This window comes from Bipolaris victoriae (genome assembly GCF_000527765.1).
Source record: "Bipolaris victoriae FI3 unplaced genomic scaffold scaffold_27, whole genome shotgun sequence".
NCBI lineage: Eukaryota > Fungi > Ascomycota > Dothideomycetes > Pleosporales > Pleosporaceae > Bipolaris > Bipolaris victoriae.
This window is the reverse complement of record NW_014575365.1, coordinates 72,921-97,813: the sequence shown is the minus strand read 5'-3', so window position 1 is coordinate 97,813 and position 24,893 is coordinate 72,921. Positions and strand designations below refer to the sequence as shown.

General features: G+C 49.4%; 11 protein-coding genes across 11 annotated transcripts; 4 read left to right on the top strand and 7 right to left on the bottom strand.

The window, feature by feature from the left end:
* Positions 1-791: 791 nt before the first annotated feature.
* Positions 792-2,064, bottom strand: COCVIDRAFT_94938 (hypothetical protein; the record flags this gene model as incomplete). Its single annotated transcript, XM_014702832.1, has 3 exons — positions 792-1,672; positions 1,733-1,909; positions 1,965-2,064. 3 exons carry the CDS (start codon positions 2,062-2,064, stop codon positions 792-794), a joined length of 1,158 nt encoding a protein of 385 aa, XP_014558318.1.
* A 1,155-nt stretch (positions 2,065-3,219) lies between these two features.
* Positions 3,220-3,579, bottom strand: COCVIDRAFT_94776 (hypothetical protein; the record flags this gene model as incomplete). The annotated part of the gene is made up of 1 exon (XM_014702831.1): positions 3,220-3,579. One exon carries the CDS (start codon positions 3,577-3,579, stop codon positions 3,220-3,222), a length of 360 nt encoding a protein of 119 aa, XP_014558317.1.
* A 980-nt stretch (positions 3,580-4,559) lies between these two features.
* Positions 4,560-4,886, top strand: COCVIDRAFT_94923 (hypothetical protein; the record flags this gene model as incomplete). The annotated part of the gene is made up of 2 exons (XM_014702830.1): positions 4,560-4,755; positions 4,825-4,886. The coding sequence occupies 2 exons, from the start codon at positions 4,560-4,562 to the stop codon at positions 4,884-4,886; spliced, it is 258 nt and encodes an 85-aa protein (XP_014558316.1).
* A 718-nt stretch (positions 4,887-5,604) lies between these two features.
* Positions 5,605-6,927, bottom strand: COCVIDRAFT_94842 (hypothetical protein; the record flags this gene model as incomplete). Its single annotated transcript, XM_014702829.1, has 1 exon — positions 5,605-6,927. The coding sequence occupies one exon, from the start codon at positions 6,925-6,927 to the stop codon at positions 5,605-5,607; it is 1,323 nt and encodes a 440-aa protein (XP_014558315.1).
* A 1,309-nt stretch (positions 6,928-8,236) lies between these two features.
* COCVIDRAFT_36298 (hypothetical protein) lies at positions 8,237-8,863 on the bottom strand (the record flags this gene model as incomplete). Its single annotated transcript, XM_014702828.1, has 3 exons — positions 8,237-8,450; positions 8,508-8,690; positions 8,748-8,863. The coding sequence occupies 3 exons, from the start codon at positions 8,861-8,863 to the stop codon at positions 8,237-8,239; spliced, it is 513 nt and encodes a 170-aa protein (XP_014558314.1).
* A 1,079-nt stretch (positions 8,864-9,942) lies between these two features.
* Positions 9,943-12,602, bottom strand: COCVIDRAFT_36297 (hypothetical protein; the record flags this gene model as incomplete). The annotated part of the gene is made up of 2 exons (XM_014702827.1): positions 9,943-12,260; positions 12,311-12,602. The coding sequence occupies 2 exons, from the start codon at positions 12,600-12,602 to the stop codon at positions 9,943-9,945; spliced, it is 2,610 nt and encodes an 869-aa protein (XP_014558313.1).
* A 582-nt stretch (positions 12,603-13,184) lies between these two features.
* On the bottom strand, positions 13,185-14,149 carry COCVIDRAFT_36296 (hypothetical protein; the record flags this gene model as incomplete). The annotated part of the gene is made up of 2 exons (XM_014702826.1): positions 13,185-13,771; positions 13,828-14,149. 2 exons carry the CDS (start codon positions 14,147-14,149, stop codon positions 13,185-13,187), a joined length of 909 nt encoding a protein of 302 aa, XP_014558312.1.
* Positions 14,150-15,430: 1,281 nt separating this feature from the next.
* Positions 15,431-17,094, top strand: COCVIDRAFT_94682 (hypothetical protein; the record flags this gene model as incomplete). The annotated part of the gene is made up of 2 exons (XM_014702825.1): positions 15,431-15,683; positions 15,737-17,094. 2 exons carry the CDS (start codon positions 15,431-15,433, stop codon positions 17,092-17,094), a joined length of 1,611 nt encoding a protein of 536 aa, XP_014558311.1.
* Positions 17,095-17,572: 478 nt separating this feature from the next.
* On the top strand, positions 17,573-18,114 carry COCVIDRAFT_14549 (hypothetical protein; the record flags this gene model as incomplete). Its single annotated transcript, XM_014702773.1, has 3 exons — positions 17,573-17,609; positions 17,670-17,762; positions 17,918-18,114. 3 exons carry the CDS (start codon positions 17,573-17,575, stop codon positions 18,112-18,114), a joined length of 327 nt encoding a protein of 108 aa, XP_014558259.1.
* A 489-nt stretch (positions 18,115-18,603) lies between these two features.
* Positions 18,604-18,944, bottom strand: COCVIDRAFT_94844 (hypothetical protein; the record flags this gene model as incomplete). Its single annotated transcript, XM_014702824.1, has 2 exons — positions 18,604-18,753; positions 18,813-18,944. 2 exons carry the CDS (start codon positions 18,942-18,944, stop codon positions 18,604-18,606), a joined length of 282 nt encoding a protein of 93 aa, XP_014558310.1.
* A 3,830-nt stretch (positions 18,945-22,774) lies between these two features.
* COCVIDRAFT_94694 (hypothetical protein) lies at positions 22,775-24,571 on the top strand (the record flags this gene model as incomplete). Its single annotated transcript, XM_014702823.1, has 5 exons — positions 22,775-23,128; positions 23,178-23,280; positions 23,341-23,409; positions 23,464-24,069; positions 24,129-24,571. The coding sequence occupies 5 exons, from the start codon at positions 22,775-22,777 to the stop codon at positions 24,569-24,571; spliced, it is 1,575 nt and encodes a 524-aa protein (XP_014558309.1).
* Between the last annotated feature and the right edge of the window lie 322 nt (positions 24,572-24,893).

Sequence of the window (24,893 nt, the reverse complement as noted above, 5' to 3'; positions counted from 1 at the left end):
GGTACGGGGTGGGCAGAATCCTGCACGATCGATGGGCCCTACTGCTGTATGAGCCACCGGTTGATCACTGTCAAGTTGATAAGATCGCGTCTGGTTCTCACCGCCTGCCCATCGGTTCTGAATTTACCCTCTTCTGTGGCTTCGGTGTGGTAAGCCGCATGGTCCGTGTCGGTGGAAAGTCGCTCCTTGTGGGGTTTTTGCACGGAAGTCGTACCCTTGCTTGCGCGCCGGTCATGTGCTAAGATCGGTTGCAAAATCACATGCGACTAGGGACTGTGGTGTTTGTTAAGCGATAACCACTGTCAGTGACTAAGGTATCTTCTCCGTGCGCACTAGACAGCCGATTCTACTCTCTCTGTTTGCAAATCACATATTCACTACGCTTTTTGTTTTCGCCCCGAAATTATGATGTGCAACAAACTAAACATTAAGTCGTACACTACGGCTTCGAGAGAATAGCGCAACCCTTAAGAGCGCTTGGCATCCGCCGTGAACCTATAAACACGGTTCGCGCTACTCTGCCATCCTGTCACGGCCATCCCTTCGCAGCTATGACTGGCTGCAATCGCAGCAAAGCGTTTCCGGGCCATACCCGTCATGGACTCGCGAGGAATCCATGACAAGATGTCGCTGTCCTTGAAAGCAGGCACTGTGTCGGAACAAGACCATTTCCGGACGATCCGCCCTCATACCTGCATTTCGGTTTCCAGTTCTGGCTCGAGTCGTGGCCTTGGGTCCGAAGCTAATCTCATGCTGACCGACATGCATTTGATAGGACAATGCCACGCCTTCTAGGCCCATTGCCATCTCGCCCGGATCCACTTCAGGACGTACACAAGCAGTACAAGGACCGGGACTTCAATTAAAGGTCCGACGGTACTTGCCAGAGCTTGTCCACTGCCAGCGCCATACACGGCTACCACTACCGCAATAGCCAGTTCAAAGTTATTGCTTGCAGCAGTAAAACTTTGTGTACAGCTGACCTTGTACCCAAATCCCATCTTCCAGCAGAACCAAACTGTGCTTGTAAAGATGACTAGGAAGTAGACGAGTAGCGGTGCGCAAACACGAAGAACGTCGGTGATTTGCCGGACAACGTGCGCGCCCTGGCTTGCAAAGAGGACAATGATGGTGTAGATTAAGCCAATGAGGGAGAACGGTGCAATGTATCGGATGAAGCGCCGTTGGTATCGTTCTTCTCCAAGAAGGGTCCTTAAAGCCAGCCGAGTGACGACCGCTGCTCCAAGGGGTATCCCAAGGAATACCCCGACACTTTTCGCAACGCCTTGGTATGAAACGGCCGTCTTTTCTCCGTGGCTAACGACCTGGATGTAGAATACGGCGAAAGGCGCAAACAGGATAATTTGCAGTATCGAGTTGAAGGCGACAAGAACCGCGCAGTAGTCGCCATCGCCTTGTGCGAGATCGGTCCAGATGAGTACCATGGCAATGCATCTCGCGATGCCTACGAAGATTAGTCCTTCGCGCAGGTCCTGGCGGTCTGGCAGAAACGCCCAAGCGAGGCCGACCATGAAAAGCGGAGCGATGATCCAGTTCAAGACAAATGAGACTGCGATTTGGATCCAGAGTTCCTTAGAGTTGAAGAGCAGATGCAGCGTTTCGTATCGGACCTTGCAAAGGATTGGGTACATCATGACAAGCAGTCCAATTGCTGTGGGTACATCAGCATTAAATCGATCTGATTCGCTTTTCTTTTGTTGGTTACACATACCTATGGGTATACTCACACCCACGAACTCGCCTTTTTGCAACGCAGGTCCTACAGAGTCGACTGTATTCCCAAGCGCAATGCCGATGCCCATGGCAAGTACAATCCACACGACGAGGAACCGATCGAGAAATGACAGTCCCTTCAATGGCGGAAGGTCCTTCTGTTCGCCATCGTGTCCTGTCGACAAGAATAAATTTCGAGCTTGTAGGATCGACTAAGCTGCCATGCTTACCTGGGATTGCCTGCGCATCTCCAGCTTTTTCAACATCATCTCCATCTCTTATCCCCGCGCTCTTGCCATGCTGGTATGCGCTGTGCTCTGTTGTGTTCATGGTGGTTTGCGACGCTTGCATACACGGTAAATCGTTCGTGTGTTCGAAGTCTTTTAAGCATGGGTTCTAGAGAATAGTCAGCCAATCAGCGGTCGCCAGTGACATATTTGCTGCCAAGGAGCTAGTCGGTGGCACGTTGTAGTTGTAAGAGATGACATGCCGTAACGGAGAGATAGATTGCTTTTCTCGGGGTATTTCTTGGAGTATGTTTGGGTGTTGGGGTAGCTCAAGGTATGTTGCGCTTGATAGGGAAGTAGAGGGTAAGGTATTAAAGTTTCGAGTAGAAGCATTGGTGTAAACTGATCAATCGTTATCGCTGCACTTTTATTACAGATTAGAGATGCTCTGTACGGACTATTAACAATTGCTCAGGTCCTACTTCCTTTTGGAGCCATTGACTTGTTGAATACAGAAATGTATACATAGAACTGTGTGCCCAGCCCTCACAAAACCATGCCATCCTCATCTCCTTTGCCACACTCAAGACTATGATACTATAACACCACTACTACCTTCGCACTCATCTTTCAACGCCCAAAAATAATGGAAATCATCTATAAAATTCATGAATCTCATCTGTGTCACATGCCGACCAACAAAAACCCGTATACCGACCCAATCTGCACACGATCCAGCCTTGTATCTAGTATTACCATCCTTTAACCTTGCACCTTCGCCTCCATCCCATCTTCGTCTACATTCCCCAATTCATCGAAAAGAACACAAAGGCTTTTTTTAAACAAAAAGACTTGTCCTTGCCACAAACGATACAAATGCCTCGATAATACCCCCCCTTTTACTTACTCCCGAGGAATCAAAGAAAAGAACCAAGTGACATGATGCCACTAAACGATTCGAATCATACATTTCGCATAGTAGAATTCAAAACGTCGTTTACAAAAAATTCCCATCTAACATTGAATATAAAAAGATTTCCCATTCACCTCACTCAACTCCAACTACCTAAAAAGTTCGAGAACACCCCCCCCCCCCCCCCCCCCCCCCCCCCCCCCCCCCCCAAAAAAATGCCGAACCCCCCCCCCCCCCCCCTCTCTCTCTCTCTCACACACTTCTCTACCTCTACCTTCCTGCCTTATTCTCACCCGGGTATATCTCTCTCTCCCTTTCATTCTCACACCCAAGTCCCCAAACTATCTAAACATGCACCCTCCTCTCCCTAATAACCCCAGCCAACCACTCCAAACTTGGCCTTCTCTTCTTCTGCACCTCCATCGAATCCCTGCGCTCACCCTGCTGCTGCTGCTGCTGCTGCGGTTGTTGTTGATGCCACGCCGCGATCCCCCCCTCACGACACAACGGCGTACCATCTTGCTGCTCGCCATGTTGCAAGCGCGCCAGTTCTTCTTCTTCCGCGAGCCGGATTATGTGTGGTTCTTTTTCTTTGTGCTCCTCGTGGTATGTGGGGGATGAGCAGGGCGCTGAGCTTGTGCATTGCGTGTGTGAGACGGGTGCAAGGAGGTGGGAGAAGAGGGATGTGAAGGTATGATGGTCCATGTGGATGGTGTGTTGGTGATGGTGGTGAGGTTTTTGTTGGGTGGGGGGTTGATAGTCGTAGTCGTAGTCGTAGTAGTAGTGGTGGGGTGGTGGGAGAGCGAGGATGGTGCTGTAGAGGGATGTTGAAGGTATGATTGGGAAGAACGACATGTGTGTGTTGTTGTATGTTGTTGTGGTGGTGGAACCTGGTTTTGTTGGATGGTTCGTATATTTGTTTTTGGCGTTGTAAGTCCGGTTTAGTCGCGGCGCTTCGCAAGTAATGGTAAAAGTATATATGACTTTTAAGTAATTGATGTCTTTGATACAAGTGGTGGGTTTGTAGATGGAGATAGTAATAAACTTTCTGTATTGCCCAAGGGGGCTTCATATATAAACCACCCCCTCTTCTCCACACGCAGCAACATCACGACAGCACAATGGTGTGATACCTACCTCCCACCCCACATTCCCAGAAATATTCAGCTACACACGTGTACCTAGATTAAATGATGCGCCGCACACACAAATCCAGAAGCCGCACCTGAATCTAGACACGTGGTGGCGCGACCGGATACTTCCGAGAACCACACACCCTATCACGCCACATATCTCTCCACCCGCGCTACCCCCCGTGCCACACCGGGCCCTCCCGACGCAGCTTACTGCGCAGGGTACGCGGAAGACGGAAGGCGGAAAAGGCGAATTCCAGGGATGGCAGCGTCAAAAAAAGTATCTGGAGATACATTTCTGATTTTATCGCGTGCTACTACTAGCTACGAACTATCGAGACGCAAGGACACCACAACCGACTAAGCTATCGATCTCACCACTTTGCCTCCATACTCTACCTCTTCCTCCTCTTTCCCCTACTACTACTACTACATATAAATTCCACCTCTCCAACACACCCCTCCACATCCTCCCTCAGCATTTACCAACCCCAAACCACTCCTACTTCCGAAAAAAATAATCATCCAACAACAATATTAATTCAAACCCATATGCTATACGACCCCTACTACTTCTACCTCTCCCTCTCAGCAACCACAATGTCAACCCCGCTCGTAACCCCCACCCTCCTCACCGCCGAGGACGCAGCCTTCGAGCTGGAAAAAGCATCCATAACATCGTATGAGCAAGGATGGGATAGATGGGATGGACCTGTTTGGCCGGTTGGATATGTACAGTGCAGTATGCGTAAGTTACCTCCTCTGTATAATTGGTGGGTTGAAGAAGGGAAAAGGAAAGGCTGACGAAAAAAAATAGAGATAGATGGGTATGTGAGACCCAGGGTTGCGATTGAGGGGGTGGATGATGTGAAGGCTTAGAGGAAGAGAGTGAATGTGGTGTTTAAGGACTAGGCGTTTGGTGGTTTTTTTCGTGTTTTTGGGGAAAACAAAAAAGTTGAGATAATAGTAATGATGCTTGGGTAATGAGTTGAAAGTAATGGTAGTATGAATGAAAAGCAAATAAAACTTACTTTTCACTGCACTTATCTCATCGCTACCAGCAAACTGTGGTGCAGCAACTCACACCACGCGAAAAGAACCCCCAACAAAAACAGGCGTATGATCGTATATTTCTGTTGAAAGCTACCCTGCTCTACAGCCCGTTCAAAAGGAAAAAAACCATCCCTCCCAATAAAAACGCCATGAGCGTCATCGCCAAAGCGTGCGCTTTTTGAATTCCCCAGTAACCCTTATCAACGCCATAATCGTTACATGTGAAGCAGCATCTGTGCATTTCATCCATGATAAGAGAGAGAGAATGTTGAAAAAGATATCGCCGACAAAGTCGGGATCCGTTGCCCAAAAACAAAGGTCAGGACCACACACACCCCCAAATTAGCTATTTGTCCCCCACTTCCCATGTTTTGGTTCGGAACTCGCGGGAGAGAGAAAGAGGAAAATCTAGGTTACGATTTTGAGATTGGAGGGGAATCTTCAAAAAAACACCATTAATCCCATGCTGATTTACAAAAATGCCGGTTTCTCAGAACTTGTTTGAGTGAGGTTGGGGGAGGGAAAATAAACGGAGGGTCTTCTTCTAAGCCCCTTGTTTGATCTTCAGGTCCATGACGTACTGCATCAAACTGCAGTCGTCGCATTTGACAAGGGCTTGTAGAGCCTTTACTCTTGTGCGGAGAAGTTGGTTCTCATCAGCGAGGCTCTTCTTCTCTCTCTCCATTTGCTTGATGTAGGCGGTTGCTGAGGCCAGGATGACGGCTTTGCTGGGCTTCGAAGGGGCGGGCAGGTCTTCAATGTCGGCGCTGTCGCACGCCCGGGGGTTCTGTTGTAGTGAAGGTACAACTCTCTTCAAAGAATCAAGCTGGGTGTTGAGTGATTCGCGGTATTTGCGCTCGACCTGGTTGTGTGGTAGTCGCCGACGAGACTTTGGTTTTCCGTCGTCGGCTTGAGGTGACTCCTTGGTGGAGTTATCCTCTGTAGTCTCGCTCTTGGTCCTGTGACGATCTTCAGTCGGTGATGAAGTCGTCTCCTTGCTCTCGAATTGTCGAGTAGAGAAGCCATTAGCGGATGCATCACTCTCGGATCGCTTCTTGGGCCTAGGCTGAATCTCTACTATGCCATCTTCGGCCATAACTTCTTGAGGCTCAGCAAGCAAATCATTGATGCTTGGTAGGTTGTCTTGGTCTGCGAATAAGAAGGGCGCACATCCGCCGCCACATGTTGATGGGTTGGGTGGTGGTCCATCTTGGTCATGATTGGGACACAGGGGTGAGGTCCAGCAGGCAGAAAGGATATCTGGCTTGTTCTTGGTTCGCTTCGAAGTAGTGTTTGTCGATGTCGAAGGTTGATTTCTTTCCACGGCAGGCTTTTGGGCAACTGATAGGCCCTTGGGACCATCTGGAAAGGTGAGGTCTTCAACGAAGCCCGAGTCGATGTTGTTGGGGAACATGGACTCGTATGCGGGGTTAGGAAACGTGTTGGCACGTTGGAGTGCCAGCCTTTGGGCAGGAGACATGTGAGCTGATTGGTCTAGCCCGTTCGCCAGCGACACGGGTACCTGTGCTGCGGGGTTATTACCACTTGTCGTGGGCTCAGGAGATGACTCCGTTGTCGACTTGCCCCCAGCAGTGTTGCCAAAGGGCTTGAGGACGTCGAGATCGCCGAGAAAGTAGTCGTTGGACAGGAAAAGCGAGTCGTCAAAGTAGGGATCGGCTGATGAAGCACCGATGAGAGAGTCAAAGTTGTTGAGGTCCTCAGGTGAAGAGCCTGACGTGTCGGTGGTGGTAGACTTTGGCATTTGAGAGGCGCGAGGGGCAGCAGTCGGTGGTAAAGGATCGGACCATTGGTTGTTCGGCAGGTTGAAACCGTCAGTATTGAGGAATGCGTCCCAATTGAGAGCCATGGTGATTGTCGGTGGGTGGGTTGTGGCACGGAAGAGCTCACGCGTTGATCAGGAGATACAATGGCTCGAGGGTGCTATGGCCAAGCCGCCAGATGAGACTAGCCAACGACGTGCAGGGTCAGGACCGGGTGGGGGACGAGGATATAAGCGCGGCCACTCCCTTTGGTTTTTGGTCGAGGCCTAGGAAAAGACAGAAACAAACAGCAGGCCTCTTTTGGGGAGATGGGTGGAAGAGGGAGAAGGGCAGATGGGCTTGAGCAGTGCGAAGAAGCGAAGCCCGAGATTGAGCCCGAGGAGGGGAGCAGGTGCCCAGGATGGTGAGTAGTAAGACCAAACACAGAGACTTGGCAGTGGTTGCAGGTGGTTTGCAGGCCCGTAGTAGAGGTTCTAGGTGGTGCGACCAGGGGGGAAGCCGGGCTGGGGAATCGGGAGTTGCAGGGCGTGGACGTGTGTCGGTGGACGAGAAGGGAAGACGAAAAGGGCGACGGGGTCAGAAGGCTCAAACGGGCGTCTCAGCAGCAGAGGGGTGCAGAACAGTGCGGTGCAGCTGAGCTGGGAGGGACTGGCCGGGTCTGGATGGATGGCGGTTGAGGATGATCAGACCACCAGAAATGTGGCGTGACATTTGGCTGAGCCCCGCCCACTGCCCAATGCGTCTTGTCTGGTACGCCCTCTGTGCCTCCTCGCCTCGAGCCAAGACCACCGCGGCCTCTCTCGCAGCACTCTCGGCTTCCTCGCTTTATCCTACTCAAGTCTGTATACCATGTCCTGTATACGTACACACTTGGCATTGGACCGTGCAAGGTCTAGAGTGGTAAAAGGCCATGTCCACTACTACCAGCGGCAGCGGGAGCCGTTGATGTGCCGGATACACTAATCCACCTACGCTACCCAGCCCGGCTTGGTACCCAGTACACATGTAGACTACTAGCAAGCACCACTGCTCGTTGGTCACTTGTCCTCTCATCTACCATGTCGTCTATATGTGTAGTGTACATAACACTTGTCGACTGCGGTCATGAATACGCTGTCATGGACACCATTGCCTCATTGGCGCTGAACATTTGCCTCGGTCCTGGCTGCCCTTTTGGCTTGACCCACTTGCTCGCCGCCCGTTGATCAGGACAGAATTTACCTGCCCCGTTGGAGATCTCCCGTCTATCCCGAGCGACTAAAGCGACCTGCGTGGTGCCCCATGTCTTTTTTTTTTAGTCTCGTCCATTTGCGGCTACATGGTTATTATATATGTATGCGACTCCACATTGACACTCTAGCACCCAGCATCAAGTTGCCTTTATGTCGCCTTTTCTCAGACCATGAGAATCACCGGAATCGTCGGCTCGCCTACTTCTCTTGCTTTCTTCTTCGGTAACCGAGCCCCGGGGATTATCGGACCATGGCACAACGGACAATATTCATTGTACTTTGTATACCATTCGTCCAGGCAGTGTGAATGGAACGCATGTGCGCATTCGAGCCCTCGAACCTGGGAATCGTCGGCGAAATCGTCGAGACAAATAGCACTGCCGCAAAAAATAAGCTCATGATGCGCTGTTGTCGCCAGCAAATAACAATCTCACCATAATGCATCTGACATTTGAGGCGCCCCAGACCCTTTTTCCTTTTGGCCGGCGACCCACTCAGAAAAACACTGCGCCTTGACTCGACTTTCCAACTCTTCTTTCCGCGTCTGCCAACCGTTCTCGCGCACGCGCCGTTCTTCGCGGGCCAGTCGTGGGAGGAGAAAACCTCTGCGTCGATTGCTGCTTGTTAGCTCAGACGTGTAACTTTGACATGCAGCGCGCGGGCGAGAGACTGACACAATGATAAGGACAATCAACAGAATAATCAGAACCGAAGGCACAATGATGGCGATAACAAGCGTGCCGCCTCTTGGACCCGACGGCTCCTTCGTCTCTGTGCTATTGCTCGACATAACGACGCGCTATCCAGGATTTTTACACACGCTTTTAAGAAAAAAAAGAAGCAATACCAGTTGATCCGGAACACAACTTGTACGGGCACTGGTTCGAGTATGCAGCTGGATGTCCGACCTTGACCGTTCGGGCCTCATGCATATCATCCGTCTCGCACTTGTCGACCGGGAAGTACGTATGCTGTGCCCCCTTCTATCAGCGTCTTGTATGGCTAGAGTACCTCTGGCGCAGCAAATTCGGCAACCGTATTCATAACCCAGCGCGCAACCCTGACCAAAGGCGATGCGTGACGAGGGAGGAGAGGATGAGAGAGAGAGGGAGAGAGAGAAAGTACTGCCTCAGCGACCACCTCATCTGACAACAAAAAACCAAGTCTAATCTCTGCACGCCGATACTGACAACACGGCTTGGCCGGAACTTGCCTTGTAATTTAGTGCCTCACCCAAGGCGCTCGTTTCCCAGTCAGGGGCGCAGCTCTGTCAAGATTGGCCAACCAGAGTTTATCACTTTGTTCTTGTGATGCGGGGTTGAGAGCTGGAAAGGGCCGACAGCCTTTCGTGGCTGTGACGCGCCAGCTTTTGCTTGCATGTTGCACAACTGACTGCACAAAAAGACAAGACCTGGTTACCCACTAACCGACTCCGTCATACATATGTACATGAGAAATGTGCTGTGATGCGGTCTAGTTTAGACAAAGAGATGATCGGAACCGAAGAGGGCACAGCGGATGCATTAGTTGACAGCTGAGAGGTAAGTACTATGGCGTGCGTCATCACGCGACACCCCCTTGTATCCCTGACCCGCTGCTTCACGATAACAGAGGTTCCATTGCGCAATGACGCATCGTCCTGGGTATCCTGGCTTTTGTGTTCGCGTACCTACTTGCACAAGCGCAACTATTCCTGGACTACTGACGGGCTGGAGATCTCGTATTTGCGTGTAGAAAAATAGCAAAGCATCCATCATGAAACCTCATACCTGCCATTACTAGCTCCTTGACGCCATTCTTATCGCTTCTTCTCTTCGTACATTCACATGTAATCTCCAGTGACCCTTCTCTGCCGCGACACGTCTCTTACTATTTGTCCATGCTCGCCTTTTCTCCTACAAAGAAACGTGCCGCAAAGACGACGTAGTCTTCCTGAAATGTCCCACATCTTTCACTCCGGACTTGCCTGAAAACACCTTGCTCATCTCCCTCGTCCTTGTTCTCTGCATATGCAATGACACAGTTCTGATTTAGCGAGGGATTGCCGTCTGGTTTCAAGGAAGTACGATTGCGTGACCTCTTGGTAGAGGCATCATCGGAGGCTTTACGCTTCTTGGCGTTTGAAGACGGAGCTGCTTTGACCGCCGAACTCAAGATATGCGGAAACAATGCAGGGTGAGAACGGTCGGGACTTGGTAGAATTACATGCTCGTTTAAGCCATCCGCCGGTCGAACAGGCACTGGGGTAATTGGGTTAGTCTGTTCAGACTGAAGTTTGTACTCCATAGACTCTAAACCAATATTAGGGATGGTATGCAGGCTAGAGAGAGGAGATGCTTCGCGCAACATCTCTTCTGGTCTCCCAAACAAAGGTGGGTTCGTTTCGGGACTTTGAACCGCAAACAAGCTACTGCCTGGTGAAGCGCGACGATCATAATTGTTCTTTGTGGAAAGCCCAGAGTCCTTCTCTGATTGAGCAAAGAGACGAGCGTCGTTCAGCTGCAATGTGTCAGGCTTACGGCAAAGATCAGCTGACTCGTTCTCTCCCACAATCACCTCATCCTGAGACTGGTATATATGGGGGGTTTCTTTGAGAGATACATCCATGCTAGAATTCTCGGATGATGTGGGCGCTGACGTATTCATGTGGACTGCAATTTTCTCTGGTTGGCTGATGCTGGCAGATGTGTCCCTGGATTTTGATGATTCAAGGCATTCATCCATGCTCGTTGAATGGCCGGTTTGAGGCTCGGGACATACTGGCCTTCTTGATCCTACTGTGATGCGCTTTGGTGGGTCCCACTTGTGGTCAACTGAGACGGTCTTATCCTGTCCTAGGATCACCAACCTCGTAAGCAGAACATCGCGGCCATCTTTCTTCACCCTCGCCGAAAGAGTGTCCTTCCGTGGGTAGATGCTTCGTTTTGGCTTCGTGGGTACAGAATACAGCCCTATGGGTGGCGCTGGCCACTCCAGGTAGTTGTTCGATGGAGGAAGTGGCACGTATGGTAATTCAATAGCTCCTTGCTCACGAAGGTCGGGAACTTGTTGCGTCCAGAATGGAGCAGGAATCATGTTTTGAGGTGTTCTTGAATCTTTATGATCGTCTTCTGTGAGGTTCCCGTGTAAAAGCGGAGGTGTGCCATCATTGAAGCCCTGAGAAGGCTGATTCGATAAGAGATACGGTGGCGCAGATGCACTAGGTCTAAATCGATCAGACACGATGCTGAAATCTTGCATAGGACCCATTAAGAGGGGCTGATTTGGGCCGGGAAAACTGAAGGGCGAATGTTGGAGCGGACCAAAACACGGTGCAGTATCTGGTTGACATGGTTGATTGCTTAGGTCGCTCGATATACTCTGTCCTCGGATGTGCTGCAAGTTGTCTGGAATTCTGCTCCATGGAGCGAACTCAGGAACAGTTGGTATGCCAGGCCTGTCTGCGCTCAACGACTTTTCCAGTGTTGACAAGCTATATCCTTGGTGGTATTCGCCTTCTGTATTCGCGTCGAAACTATCATAACCAGGCTGGATGCTGTTGAGCTCATCGTTGCTTCCAGTTTGTCGAGTCCCAGCTGTTTGTATGTCTGGGGCAGCACCATCACTTTGTCTCACGAGCGGAAAGTTCTCGTCGAACATCCTTTTCGGCGCCGTTAGGTAGCCTACACCACTTGTGAGTTTCTTACCCTCCCCGGCCGTGATGACAACGTCAATTGTGCCGAAAACTTTCCCCCTTGGCTTCTGCATATTCCGGACTTCATCTGGCATCTGCATAGCTGCAAGAGCCTCTAGAAATGTGGCGGTTGCAGGGATTTCTCCGTGTTCGTTGGCACCCCTCTCATGTGCTTCATTTTTGAAGGCGCGGCAAATATCCTGCCATCGCTGTGCTACTGAGATGGGCTCACAGTGCGTTCCAAGGCTCGCTCCTGGCTTCATCCCAGGTGGGAGGATCACCCATGGACGCTCAGCGGCGAAATCGACCCTAGCTCCAGCAAAAATCTGATGGTGTCCTTTGACGCCAGTCCTGACGTCGTGCGTAGCCATAAGCCAGCAACTATTCAGCTGCCCGTTGAAGAAGACTTCGATCTTGAGTGAAGTTTTGCGACCGTTGAGACCGGTTATGTACGTTCTGTCTGAAAGATTGACATGAAGAACAAGTGCTTTGGGTTCTTGAGAGGACGGAACGCCTACGAGGTAAAGATTAGCTTTGGCATTGTTATGAGGTGGAGTCAAGTACCCGTAGTCGCCCTTGTTGTCTCTGCGCATCCCTCTTCAAAAGCGTCCCAGCCAGCTTGTACCTGCAGAAAAGGTGCGTCTCCCAGCCAGTTTAAACGGTGTTGTTGTTCGTCACCCGGGAAAGGTACGGACACCTCATTGAGCAGCCTACTATTCTGCAACTGTTTCTCGGCCGCTTCTGACTGCTGCCTGGCATTCTCTCCCCTTCGTAGTATAATCTGTTCAGAAATGGTGTCGGCAAGTGGCATGATACCCAAGCGTGCCGACACGCCGCGTGCCAGGTATGTAGGCATATTTGTGGGGCGGCGATAGAATATTTTGCGTATCAGAGTATGGCGCAATAGACAGCATGGATAATAGTGTTAGGCAAAGGAAAGATTTCTCACAACCGGAATTGTGCACGCGCATACCATCTGGGATGTGTCGGGCGTGGTTGAGCGTGGTCGGGCTTTGTCGCATGGCTTGTATCGTGGACTTCCAGATCAGGTAGGCACCCTCAAACGCTCCTTCCCTGTCATTCACCGCCGGCCGGCTTGTCTCGCCAACTTTGAATGCACTTTTCCAGCCCAACACAAACATTTTCCGGTCACAGCCGTATTCAAAGGCCACTGCTCCTGCATCGTCGAATCTTCATCACGACAAGACTTTTGGCTACCTACAAGAATAAGAAAAAAAAGAGTGGAGTGAGAGAATGTCCGGAAGTACGTGGAATCAAGATAACATGCGGGATGAAAACATGAGAAGAAGAGATTGGACAAGGAACAACTGAGTAGAATGGCAAATATCTCCAAACGGCCCATCTCCAGCAATTACTCCCGCACTGGCATGCCTCAGGCTCAGAAGACGAAGAAATAATCAACGTGCCATATATCAGCTTAGTCAAAATCAATGTCAGACTCTACGAAGCCACCGCCGCTTCTTTGCTGCTCTGCTCCTTTGCTAGCCCAGTCGTCTGTGATGATACCAATTGGGGGGCCACCGAGGACGTCGCCCAACTCGCCTATTGTCTTTTCATAGATAGTGGCTATGCCACGCTCCTCCCACTCATCATCATCTACTTCGTCGTCAGTATTATTTTCAAAGCCTTCAAAGGTGACCGTTCCATCGTGGCCCCGCGGCTCGGCCTCTCGCTCGTTGTCTGTATCCATCGCCTCGCCCACGTCTTGATCGTCCCCAACGACACTTTCTCCACTCATAACACGGACGACAGTCAGGCGGGTGCGATCTACAATGCCCTTCAAGCGGACCTTATTCGTGGTTGTGACTGTTCGGCCATTTTCAAAACCAGGCAACAGCTCGCCTGTAGCAAGGTCGTGGCCAGTCAGTAGTGAGGAGAAGGCATAGTCAAGTTTTGAGACGAGGCCAAAGGTGGCCCGGGTGGAGCGCGTTGATGAAGTGAACAGAGGAAGGAATTCAGCGGTTAGAACGGCAATGTTGAGCAAATAGGGAATCTGGAGATTCGCTGCATGTGGCGCACATCAGTACCTGTTACACCGACCGCGCCATGTTGTTGCTTACGAGATGCCGACACCCACACGACGTCTACCAAGCCATCGAGGTCGCGTGCCACCTCCCAGAATGCGCTATATCCTTGCTCTTCGCCAGGCTCAGGCTTGAGCTTGCGGTTGGTCATGCGATTATCCACGCGCTTCTGAATGCTGTTGATACCATGATCCAGGTATCTGATCAAATCCGATTCTCTGGGGCCACCAGGCTTGAGGGGGTGCTTCCGCGGCTGCGGCAGGGGCGAGGGGTGCTGTGAGGGCGCTGCAGAAGAGGCGGGCGGGGTAGGCAGGTTCTCTGCGAATGGAGCGCTGGCAGGACTTCTGGCTGTAGCCATTCTGCTTTGCTTTGCTTTGTTTGAGAGGCCGACGTTGAGCCCTGAGTGTGCCGTCAAGAGCGAAGGTATGGCAGCTTGGTGAGTAAGCGGCGGGCCCGAATCGTCATTCTACTCGCACAATCGAGACATGTGCCTGTCAGTGTGTGTACATATGCAACACGCTTCCCGTCAGGTACGCGTTGATGATGGTAGATTGCGCTCGCAGGATTTGGCATGACGTCGGCTGCACCTCACCCTCCTTTGGCACTAATTACCCATAGTAGCAGGGCCACCGCTTCGGAATTGGCTTTGCTTGACCACAAAATGTCGCGCTGAACCAGACCCAAGAAATAAAAGGCGCCCATAATAACCCCCAGCCCACGTGTCAAGCATGGACAGTGTACACAGCACACGTACGAACTGACCGCCGGAAAACACGAGACGTGAGCGGTGGATGGGTGATGAGTCGGTTCGGAATAGCCAAAGTAGAGTATTCCGAAGGAGCTGAGTGGTTACAGGCAGAGCACGCTGTGCTGATTAATGGGCCCGCGCCCTTGTACATTTCGTGCCCACACGCCCTACGCTTGAGTAGCAGCCCTCCATGTGGGCATCGGCCTGCATGCCTGGCCAGCCCTCACCGCGACAGAGATTTTGTTCGGGCAAACCAGCTTCGGGCGCCCCCGATTGTTGAGTGCGCGTTGAAACGTGCTCTAATTGCCTTTTACCATTTAACGGCTTAACGTCGAAAATTTGCAACGACCCAGCGTCACTGCGTATCCACTCGCCGTGGTCCGCAACAGCAAAATTCACAGACATGTCGCCCAGACCCTTCTCCAGCGCGGCGCACTTAGCACGCTTCTGTCCATGGGCGTGTGGAAAACTGCCAAACCTGCGGGCCCCCTTTGGGCATAGCGTGCAGCGCCATCGGAATAGTAGAGGCTGTCGGGGTTGGTGATGGGTGACTCCCCCGCGTATCCCATGGCAGAGCACGTCAGTCTACCCAGCACATGCATGCGCCCTTCTGGGGGTGAGTCAAGCCAAGCTGCATTTGCACAAACTGTATAAGACCGTCTTGAGCCCAGTCCCCTGGCCAAGCCCCAGACTATTGCTACGTCCTTATCTTCACATGCCACCCCAAAGTCTAATTCCTGCCTGAAATCATTGTCTATCTGCACTACCCCAGTTTCCACCTTCTCCGCGTCAGCCTGCGACCCGTCTCTGGGGGGGCTTTCTTTGTTCCTTTGACACTGGCTTTCTGATACCTTGGCTGGCGCGCTTCGAGGCGTGCGCGATACCTTCAACATGCCATCCTCCTTAATCACGTCCGCAGTCGTCCACCAAGACAGAATGCACACTCTGGGCAATCAGATTGGCTACAAGGCACGCAACATGACGATGCTTGGACAGCCCACCATTGATATCAGCCTTCATGCAGACAGAGACCACCAATCCAAGTTCATCATGAGCTACTCCTCCATGGATACTATTGATGGCACTGTAACAATTACTGCGCAGCACGACACGCGCTTTGAGGACATTGACATTAGCTTTACCGGTATGTGAGCATCGTATCCCTAGACTGAACCATTTCGCAGCTGACAGCCCCAGGCACCAGTCAAGTATACGTAGATAGGATGACGTCTACGCCGACTATGACGGGACGGACAGAGGCGAAGCACCGGTTCTTGACTCTTAGACAGCCTATAGACAAATCCATCTTCCCAGATCCAAGAATCTTCGAGGCGGGCAGAGCATATCAGATCCCGTTTACCTTCACCGTCCCATCGCAATTGCTACCAAGAGCCTGCTCACACGACGTTGTCTCTGACCACATCCGCGACACACACCTACAGCTCCCACCTAGCATCGGAGATGCCGACCTTGCTGGTTTCGGCAGTACGTTGCTCGATGATTTAGCGCCAGATATGTCCAAGATCACCTACGGCATCCAAGTCAAGATTGCCCACATCCGCGGGTCCGAAGGCATTTCTGTGCTTGCTGAGAAGATCAAAAAGGTTCGCGTCAAGCCCGCATTTCCCGAGCAGCCACCTCTCAACATAGACAACAGTCCAGACTACCGACAGAGACAGGAAAGGACTGTAAAGAAAGGGCTCTTCAAAGGAAAGCTAGGAAAGTTATCGGCCAGAACTGTCCAACCCTCACCTCTCGTTATTCCAGGCGCCCGTTCAACAGAGGGTAAATTAATTACGACAATGGCCAAATTGATCCTCCGCTTCGATCCAGCCGAAGAGACCAATCTTCCGCCTAAGCTAGGCTCACTGTCGACAAAACTCAAGGTGTCGACCTTTTACGCCTCAGCTGCACGAAAATGCATGCCCACACGATCATCCCTCGCATACGACCTATCCCAAGGCCTTTATTCAGAATACGTGCCACTATCCACTCTCTGCATTGCATCCGCTCAATGGACAAAGCACGGTGCTGAGTCCAACCCACCGCCAGCAAGCTTTCTACGACGCGACTCGGGCATTAGTGACTGTTCCACAAACAGTGAGTGCGAAGAAGCTTTTGCGAATGGCATTCTTCCGGGGTCGAGCGCCTACAATCAAGGCGTCTTTTATACGACTCAAGTCCTGGTTCCCATCACCCTACCCATGACACGCAACTTCATCCCGACCTTCCACTCCTGCCTAATCTCACGCATTTACGCTCTCACATTGCAATTTTCAGTCCACAGCAGCTTGAGCATGAGCCTCAAGGTCCCAATCCAAATCTGCGCGCAAGGCAGCGACACAGGTATCGAGAATGCCCGCGCGCGCAGTGTGGAGGAAAGCGCATTCCGATCAGCTGCCGATGTGTTGGCGCCACGCAGCATTGCACCTCCGTCGAGCTCAGAAGCCAGTCGCAGCTCCAGCTTTGCAACAAGAGAGGATCTGCCACCGGACTATTCGGCTTTTGCACCACCAGCCGTGAGGTATAGCGTGAGCCACTCTGTTATCGTTTGAGTGTGCAGAGCTCCTAACGGGACTACTCAACGTAGTTGACGAGTCGGTTGGCTTAATGATTTTCCTTAAAAGGCGTTTATTTCGGGTTTGCCTCCAAAAGACGAAGGCGATACACATTTGTGGATTTACCTCTCTTATTTGGCGCAACAGACTGTACGGTTGTAATATTTGGAGGACATACCCCATTCTACGAATTTGTCATATAATACCCATTAGTGTTTATTCAAAACTAGTAAAATACCCAATTGCAACTGTAATTCAATGGTTCCCCATCATAATTCATTAAACACTACCAAAATTCTTCATATGCTCCAACATGCCGCAAAAAAATGGCCATCTGGATCCTTGGCACTCCGGCATCCCGCCGCTTTCCCGCACTAGGACACCCCCCCCCCGGCGCCCATACATATTTCCACCTCATCCCGCAAAAAACACCTACACATCCATCTCTCTCAATCCATTGCAAGTAACAAGAAAAATGGCAGAACACCCTTCCTTCACACTCGCAGGTCTGCGTAAGTTCACAAGCCCGCACATGCCGGCATTGCGCAAATCCCACTAAACAAAACCCGCAGTCGCCGTCGGAGGCACAGCAGGCTATCTCCGAACCCGCTCAACACCCAGCCTTGTTGCTGGGATCGGATTGGGAGCCAGTTACGCTTTAGCAGGTAACGTCTTTCCCCGCATATCCACCACCACTTTTACCCATTGGCACTCTTGCTATACGCAAAAAAAAGTTTCCTTAAAACAAGCCTCCGCCCATGCGCAGACCTTTTTCTTTTTGCAATGCTCAAAGTATAGTAAAAGTTAACACGTGACCCAGGCTACCGCATCAAGCAAAACCAAGACTACGGCACGGAACTTGCGCTGGGAAATAGTATCATGTTGACTGGATCGGCGGTTCCGAGGATTATTAAAACGGGGGGACGCGCGCCGGTGCCGATTGCGCTGGGGGTTACGGGTGCGCTTGCGACGTGGTATTATCAGAAGAAGGTTAGGGAGTTTAGGTATGGGGTGTAGGGTTGTGGATTGTATGTGTGAGAAGAGAATAGTGAAAAAACAGTTGTGTCTCTTCGTTTTGAAATCGCTGTTTGATAAAGAGAAAGGTTGCGTTTTGGTGTTTGGTATGGTTTGATGTGGTCTTGATGTATGGAGCTACGTGATCAAGGTCGGTAGTCGTCGATGCATCTGGAACAATGCGTGGCCTGCTGATTGTAGGACGAGTATCTCCGCGGGCTTGTTTGAAATTGGTAACGATCTGCTTACTTTCTTCTTTTAAAAGAGAAAGATTCGTATTGTATTAAGTACCACTAGGTATATTCCAGCCTTTTGAACACAACCGGATCAAAGAGACATTGGAAGTGCCAATTACTTGCATTGCGCCATCGGAGCTATTTTCCACCGAAGACTAAAAAACGAATCATCCTACAATGGACGAAAGCGCAACCCCTTTGCACCCTCCCCAATGTCAATCTCGCATCCAAATCGCCCACCAATTCATCGATCGCACTAAATCTCCATTAACCCCAAACCCCCTTTAAAAAAACAAAGCATGAAACTTACACAATACCACTTCGTATCATTGAAACCCCTAACGAACCGACACCAATTATTCGACGGACCCTTTGCATTACTAGGATCACTCGGCGTAGCCAAACACTTTTTTTTTCACAAAATCAGTAAATCGTTAATCGAAGTTAGGAAGCTGCGATAATTACCCTATAAGGGGTTGCCATGGGATGCGCTCCGCCCTGGTTTTCACAGTAGAGATTCGCATACATCGTGCAATCGGCCATGCTCGTTCCTGCGAGGGAGAGAAAAGCTACTGCTGTGAGGATGTTGAAGTGCATTGTGGGTGGTGAGGTTTGAACTTCTGACTTTTGCAAGCTGATGAAGAGATGTAAGTAGGGCTTGCAGACCTATAGTACCTTATTCGCGGGCGCACAGCTCTTTTTTCTCTCAAAGGCACTACTACCTCTGGCACTTCGACTCGGTCAAACAAACTAGAATACCATGCCTGTTCCATGCTCCTTTTTTTTTACTTTTCTTCTTCTCCAATTTCGCAATCCGGAAATGAAGCCATTGATGACCGGGCGATTTGCACGACATGCTATGCTTATTTCGGCGCTACTAAGCTACCAAATTGCTGCGTTTACATAACCAGATAGATGGCGCTTAGCGGGTTTTGGAAGGAATTGGATGGAAGGGTAAAATAAGTGATGATTTAGTGCAACAATTTGAAGCATAACCCGGTGTTATTGGCGGTAATTTGGGTAAGCGCTAGCTAGATTTGTAGTAGATTATGCTACGATATATAGCTATACGACCTCTATGTGCTATTGTTGAACAAATTACGCCTTGGTAGACTCTTTAGCGCAGTAAGATTAGGCTGTTGTGCTTCATAGCTCACTGCACCGTTGGTAGTGTTGTAATAGTGGGTTAGCGGAGAGTGTGACCACCTTTTTCAACAGTCATGAAACTACAAACGCAATTAGTACTTTCGTTTGGAGTAGCAATTTAACTTTGTTACGACTTAATGGAAGAGATTTCGTCATTCATTGAGTATAAAAGATTAAATAGAACCCTGGTCGAGAGAAAGACTGGCGCCTTGAGGAATGGGATTGTTCTTAACATATAGTACAGAGCCCGCAATGAATATACTTGAAAGATCGACAGGGACCAGTGTTAGCTCGTATCAGCTTCCATCTCAATTAGTCTCCCATAACCTCTTCGATGTTGAGGTGCGAGCAAGTAGTGGTGATCCTGCTGCATAGAATAGCTATACCAATGAGACTTGAGTCTAGGGATGGCGCGTTGTTAGTGGCATTATACCAAGAGGGGTTTCTGGACTGTAACACGTTTCGTGGATTGACCAAACAGCCAATGGGTCCGCGGTCACTCAGACTCTTCATTTGTTTCCCGAGTGCTGCTAGATTGTTCCAAAGCAGCTATTGTATCTGCTGTCTCTAATAGTGTCTTGTAACCTTCGTAGAAAAGTCTTTTAGGATTTGAGTTTTCAAGAAGGAGATGATTCTGGGATCCAGTAGTGTCCGTGGAGATGAATCATCTCATGTGATCAATCTCCACGCTGTTCTCACAGCGAATCACACTCTACTTGCTTCGTCGTGAAGTCACTGCGCAGTTATGAGATTTTCCACTTCAGTATGCTGTAAAGAAGTGTTTAGCATAGCGAATATGTAGTTCTCTTAAGGAGCTGAGGATATGTCAGGTTGAGCGTTTTGCAGTTGCGTTTTGTGTTTTAGAAACGCTGTTGTGTTCAGTGAAAACGCGCGTTTTCAAGGTATCCACCTTTACTACGTTCTGTTAGCCCTACTATACTAAATTAAGCCCTATCTAGTGCTTACTCTACTCTTGTTTTTCCCTCTATTAGGAAAGGAAAAAAAAATGCGATTTCCAGACGTACCTCTCGACCTCCAGCTAGATTTCAAAACTACATTTTCAGTCACGTAACTGTTCAATCCGATAGTCTTAATGGCGGTTCTGGTAGATCAACCGCATCACGTAATCAGCTTTTCACCAGCTATCCAGACCTGGATAAGCCTAACCGCAACGCTAGCCACCCTCCCCTTGTCGAAGCTCTATACCCCAACAGATATCAAAAACGCAAATGCAAAACGCGCAACCAAACAGGCCCGAAGACTGTTCATATTGCATGCCTATGAGCTGTTAACGGGTACCTGGTGGACAAAATTGCTGCTGGGACTCGGCATATGCCACCACTCTACCAAAATCGACCAACGTGGAAGCACTATAGCATTACTATAGTAATTGTTTTCTACACTCATTATCGTAATCTCATTCTAAATCATTGTCTGTTAGTATGAAAGACCTAGAAAAAAAGGCGTAGGTGAAGCCATGCTAGAGTCTTGGGAACTTTGTCCACCAGGTAGTGGGTTACCACTAGATAGACCCAATGAAGATTGATACTTGTCGATTTCATGCACTCTAACAATTCCATCTGTATTGTAATATCTTGGCTTTATCTTACCTTTGACCACAATACGTAACATACATGGGCTAGTGGCAATGCGACAGGTTCCCACGGTCGGCTAACCTGCTTCCTGTAGACGATCTTGCTCTCCCACACAAACCTGCCAAGAAACCCTCCTCGAGACGCACAAAGCCTGTTCGGATCAGACGTCGAATAGCCGTTGCAAGTAATTTGGCTTATACACAGAGTCGCAATACATTCGCCAGAACGTATAGGTGTGGTTCTGTCTATCGGCTTGATTCGGTTGAGTTGACCTACGGAATGGTCAATGGCCTGTTCCACACTAAGCTTCTAGTGGCAAGGTCTTCTTATCGGACGAAGTATATTGAAATTTACATAAGAACGGCAAGTGTAGGCATATATGCACACGCTGCTGTGCTTTGGACCATTCATCCTTCTCCGAGCCAGATTTTGGCGGGAGCGGGAGCGGGAGCGGAATACGTCACTTCCGAGTAGATACTGTGGATATAGGGCACATGATGCATACAATTCATACGCTGAATACGGCACATACGGAGAATACGGTGCGCATGGGGAATATGTGTGGCGCGCACGGGGAGACGGGGGCATCAATGCCAGACAGCGATCACGCATGACTTTCCGTAATAGGAAACCAGGGGCTTTTCTTCCACTTCTTAAGCTACTTTTTAGTAGCAGATGATCATAATATTTGTTCATACGGAAAACTAAAATATCTCCGACACAGCTGGTTGTCCATTCCCTCTACTGTTTGGCTTTGTATGATACTACTACACCAGCACCCGCTAAGTATAGATCGAGGACAGATCCATCCAAAGTAGTGCAGCGTCGTATCTACATGCGAAGCCTTCATTTAGCACCATGTATAGTAGCAGTTACTCATGATGGTTCATTTTCATTTAAGTGCACAATGTGGACCCCTTAGTAACTAAGGGTGGATCATACTAAGTGTTTAACCCTGTTCCTGTCGTCGCATATGAATTTGATTGGCCATCGGCTACGGAAGATTACGATACCGTGCCGCTCGCATCGAGCGGTCTCCTGCTTTCTCAAGCATAGTGAACCGGAAGCAGAACGACGCCTCACCCATTGGCTACTATCCTTATTGGGGTATGGCGACAGTGTATACCTAGTGCGCACATCAAACGTTGAGGTCGATACTAGAGGCACCATAGCGAAGAGGCTTCTGATATCCTTCTAGACTCATCATATATGACCTGCATTGATGAAAGAATCAATCGACTGATGCATTTAGGGGGACTCTAAGTTTTGTTGAGTCGAAACCAAACTCAAACAAGGAGCTGGATAACAGCGTATATCAAAGAGAACAAATGAGAGGGATATCATATTCCAAGTGCTTTTTGCTGATCGCGCGTTAGTCTGAAGATACCGATTGTGCAGGGTTGATTGAGGAGAAGAGCTGGCTTGGACCAAAGTGGATCTCGGCGTCCGGAACAAGTCTTCAGCTAACTGACGACAGAGAATGTAATATGCAGAAAACGTCATGTTCTGATAAGATCTTGGAAGAGAAGTCGGATACATTATCGATCCGAACCGGATCGATACAAAAATATATAAATTCTACCACAGTTCTCACATGCTTGGATTCATCATTTTTCAATCAAACTTCGTCTACCACACTCTCTGGTTTACTCAAATCCATCTAAACGCTTCCGGTTGTTTGGCAACATGGAGGCCTTGAAATCTCCAACGGTCGTCTTTCTTACCAGCCTGCCTCCACTTGTCCTCAATCCTGTCGCCACTTCGATATTGCTTGCCGCTGTGATTGCAGTACTTATTTTAAGTCGAAAAAACAGCAAATTTCCTCACGCCAACCCTCCAGCATGGTATGCTCCGACAACTATAAATCAGTTGGACGCTGTGACAAACGGCATTAATATCGTGGATGATGCCCGAAAGAGGTTCTCTGACAAGCCATACCGATATATCAACAACAACGGAGAAATTATTGTTCTTCCAGCACGCTTTGTGAACGCTATCCGGAATGAAGAAGGTCTAAGCTTTGCGCAAGCGGTCGTGCAGGTAGATTTTGCCAATTGTCTTTATGGGTCAAAAAATGCTAATTATCCAGGACTTCCACGCTCATGTTTCAGGATTTACAGCTGCAAAAGTTGTAAAGCACCAGGGACAAGTGTTGCAAAATCTTGCTAGAAAACCACTGACGAAACTACTTAGTAAGTTTAACATCAAGGAAAGATTTCATGTGGATTGAGGCTTATAATGCACCTGTCTAGATACTGTTACCGAGCCCCTAGCTTCTGAAGCTATCTTCGCAATTGATCACACTTTAGGCAATCCCACTGGTAAGACTTTGAGTCTACGTACTCGTTCTATGATCTACATAGTCTAATACAGAGCAGATTGGCAAGAAACCCTCGTTTTGGACTCTATGCTGGACATTATCGCACGTCTTTCATCACGCGTTTTCCTAGGCGAGAAACTTTGTCGCAACGAAGATTGGCTTAAGATCACGAAGGCATATACCGTGGATATGTTCCAAGCGGCATTCAATTTGACGCTGGTACCCTTTGGTCTTCGATTCCTCGTTCCCCTCTTCTCTAAACAATGCAGAGTTGTTCGTGGACATCTGCATCGCTCTCAGCAGCTGATTCGGCCCGTAATTGAGGAGCGTCGTCTACTGAAAGAACAAGCACGCAGGGAAGGAAAGCCCGTTCCAAAGTTCAACGATGCCATCGAATGGGGTGAACAGGAATGTAAAGGTATCAGCTATGATCCGGCTTCACTACAACTTACTCTATCATTTGCTGCTATCCACACCACATCGGACCTTTTGTCAAAGATCTTGTTGCTCTTGGCCAGAGAACCTGAGCTAATTGAACCCCTCCGGGAAGAAATAATCAGTGTCCTGAAAAAGGATGGATGGAGCAAAATCTCGCTGTACAACATGAAGCTGTTGGACAGCGCAATGAAGGAAGCACAAAGATTGTTGCCTAACGAGCATTGTAAGTCCTTGCGTAAGTTGTTGTCCAAAAACCCCGTCCCGCTGACGATATATGTGAAGTGGCTATGCGCCGGGTCGCAACCAAAGATATACACATCGCGGAAGAGAACATTACTATCCGCAAGGGACAGTATATTATGGTAGACGACAACCACGGAAAAAACCTGCCCCAAAGTGAAAACCTAGAGAAGTTCGATATATACCGTTGGTTACGCCTACGAGAAACGCCCGAGTTTTCCAACAAAGCACACTTTGTAAGCACGAGCCCGGACCATCTAGGATTCGGCCACGGAATTCATGCCTGCCCTGGTCGCTTCTTCGCTGCCAATGAGACCAAGATTGCACTGAGCTTTCTTCTTCTCAGATATGATTGGGAACTGGCTCCTGGAACAACTGTTGAGCTAACTCCCTTTGGAATCAACTACATGGTAAACCCAAAGAGTACTTTGAGGTACAGGAGGAGAGAAGCAGAGATTGATTTGGAGGCTCTGAAGTTTGAGTAGTGTGGTGTAATATCACGTGATCAGACTGCAGAATATGTATTGGGACTTTCTTTTCAGAGTAGATAGTCTACCTTCTTCATTCAATTCTTGTATCGTGCCACAGTATCGAACAGATTTCTCATCCTTCTTGAGCGGTGTTGCAGATCAAATTAGGCATTGGGTATTGAGTATCGGGCATTATGAGCGATTTCAAAGGTGCTATAGTATCCAATGGAGAATGAAAAGAGGATTTTCAAATCGTTTGATCTATCGCATATGATATATGGGAGATTGTGCGCATGTCTAAAAAGAAAAAGGTTGTTACATGAGGCTTTGAGCTTCT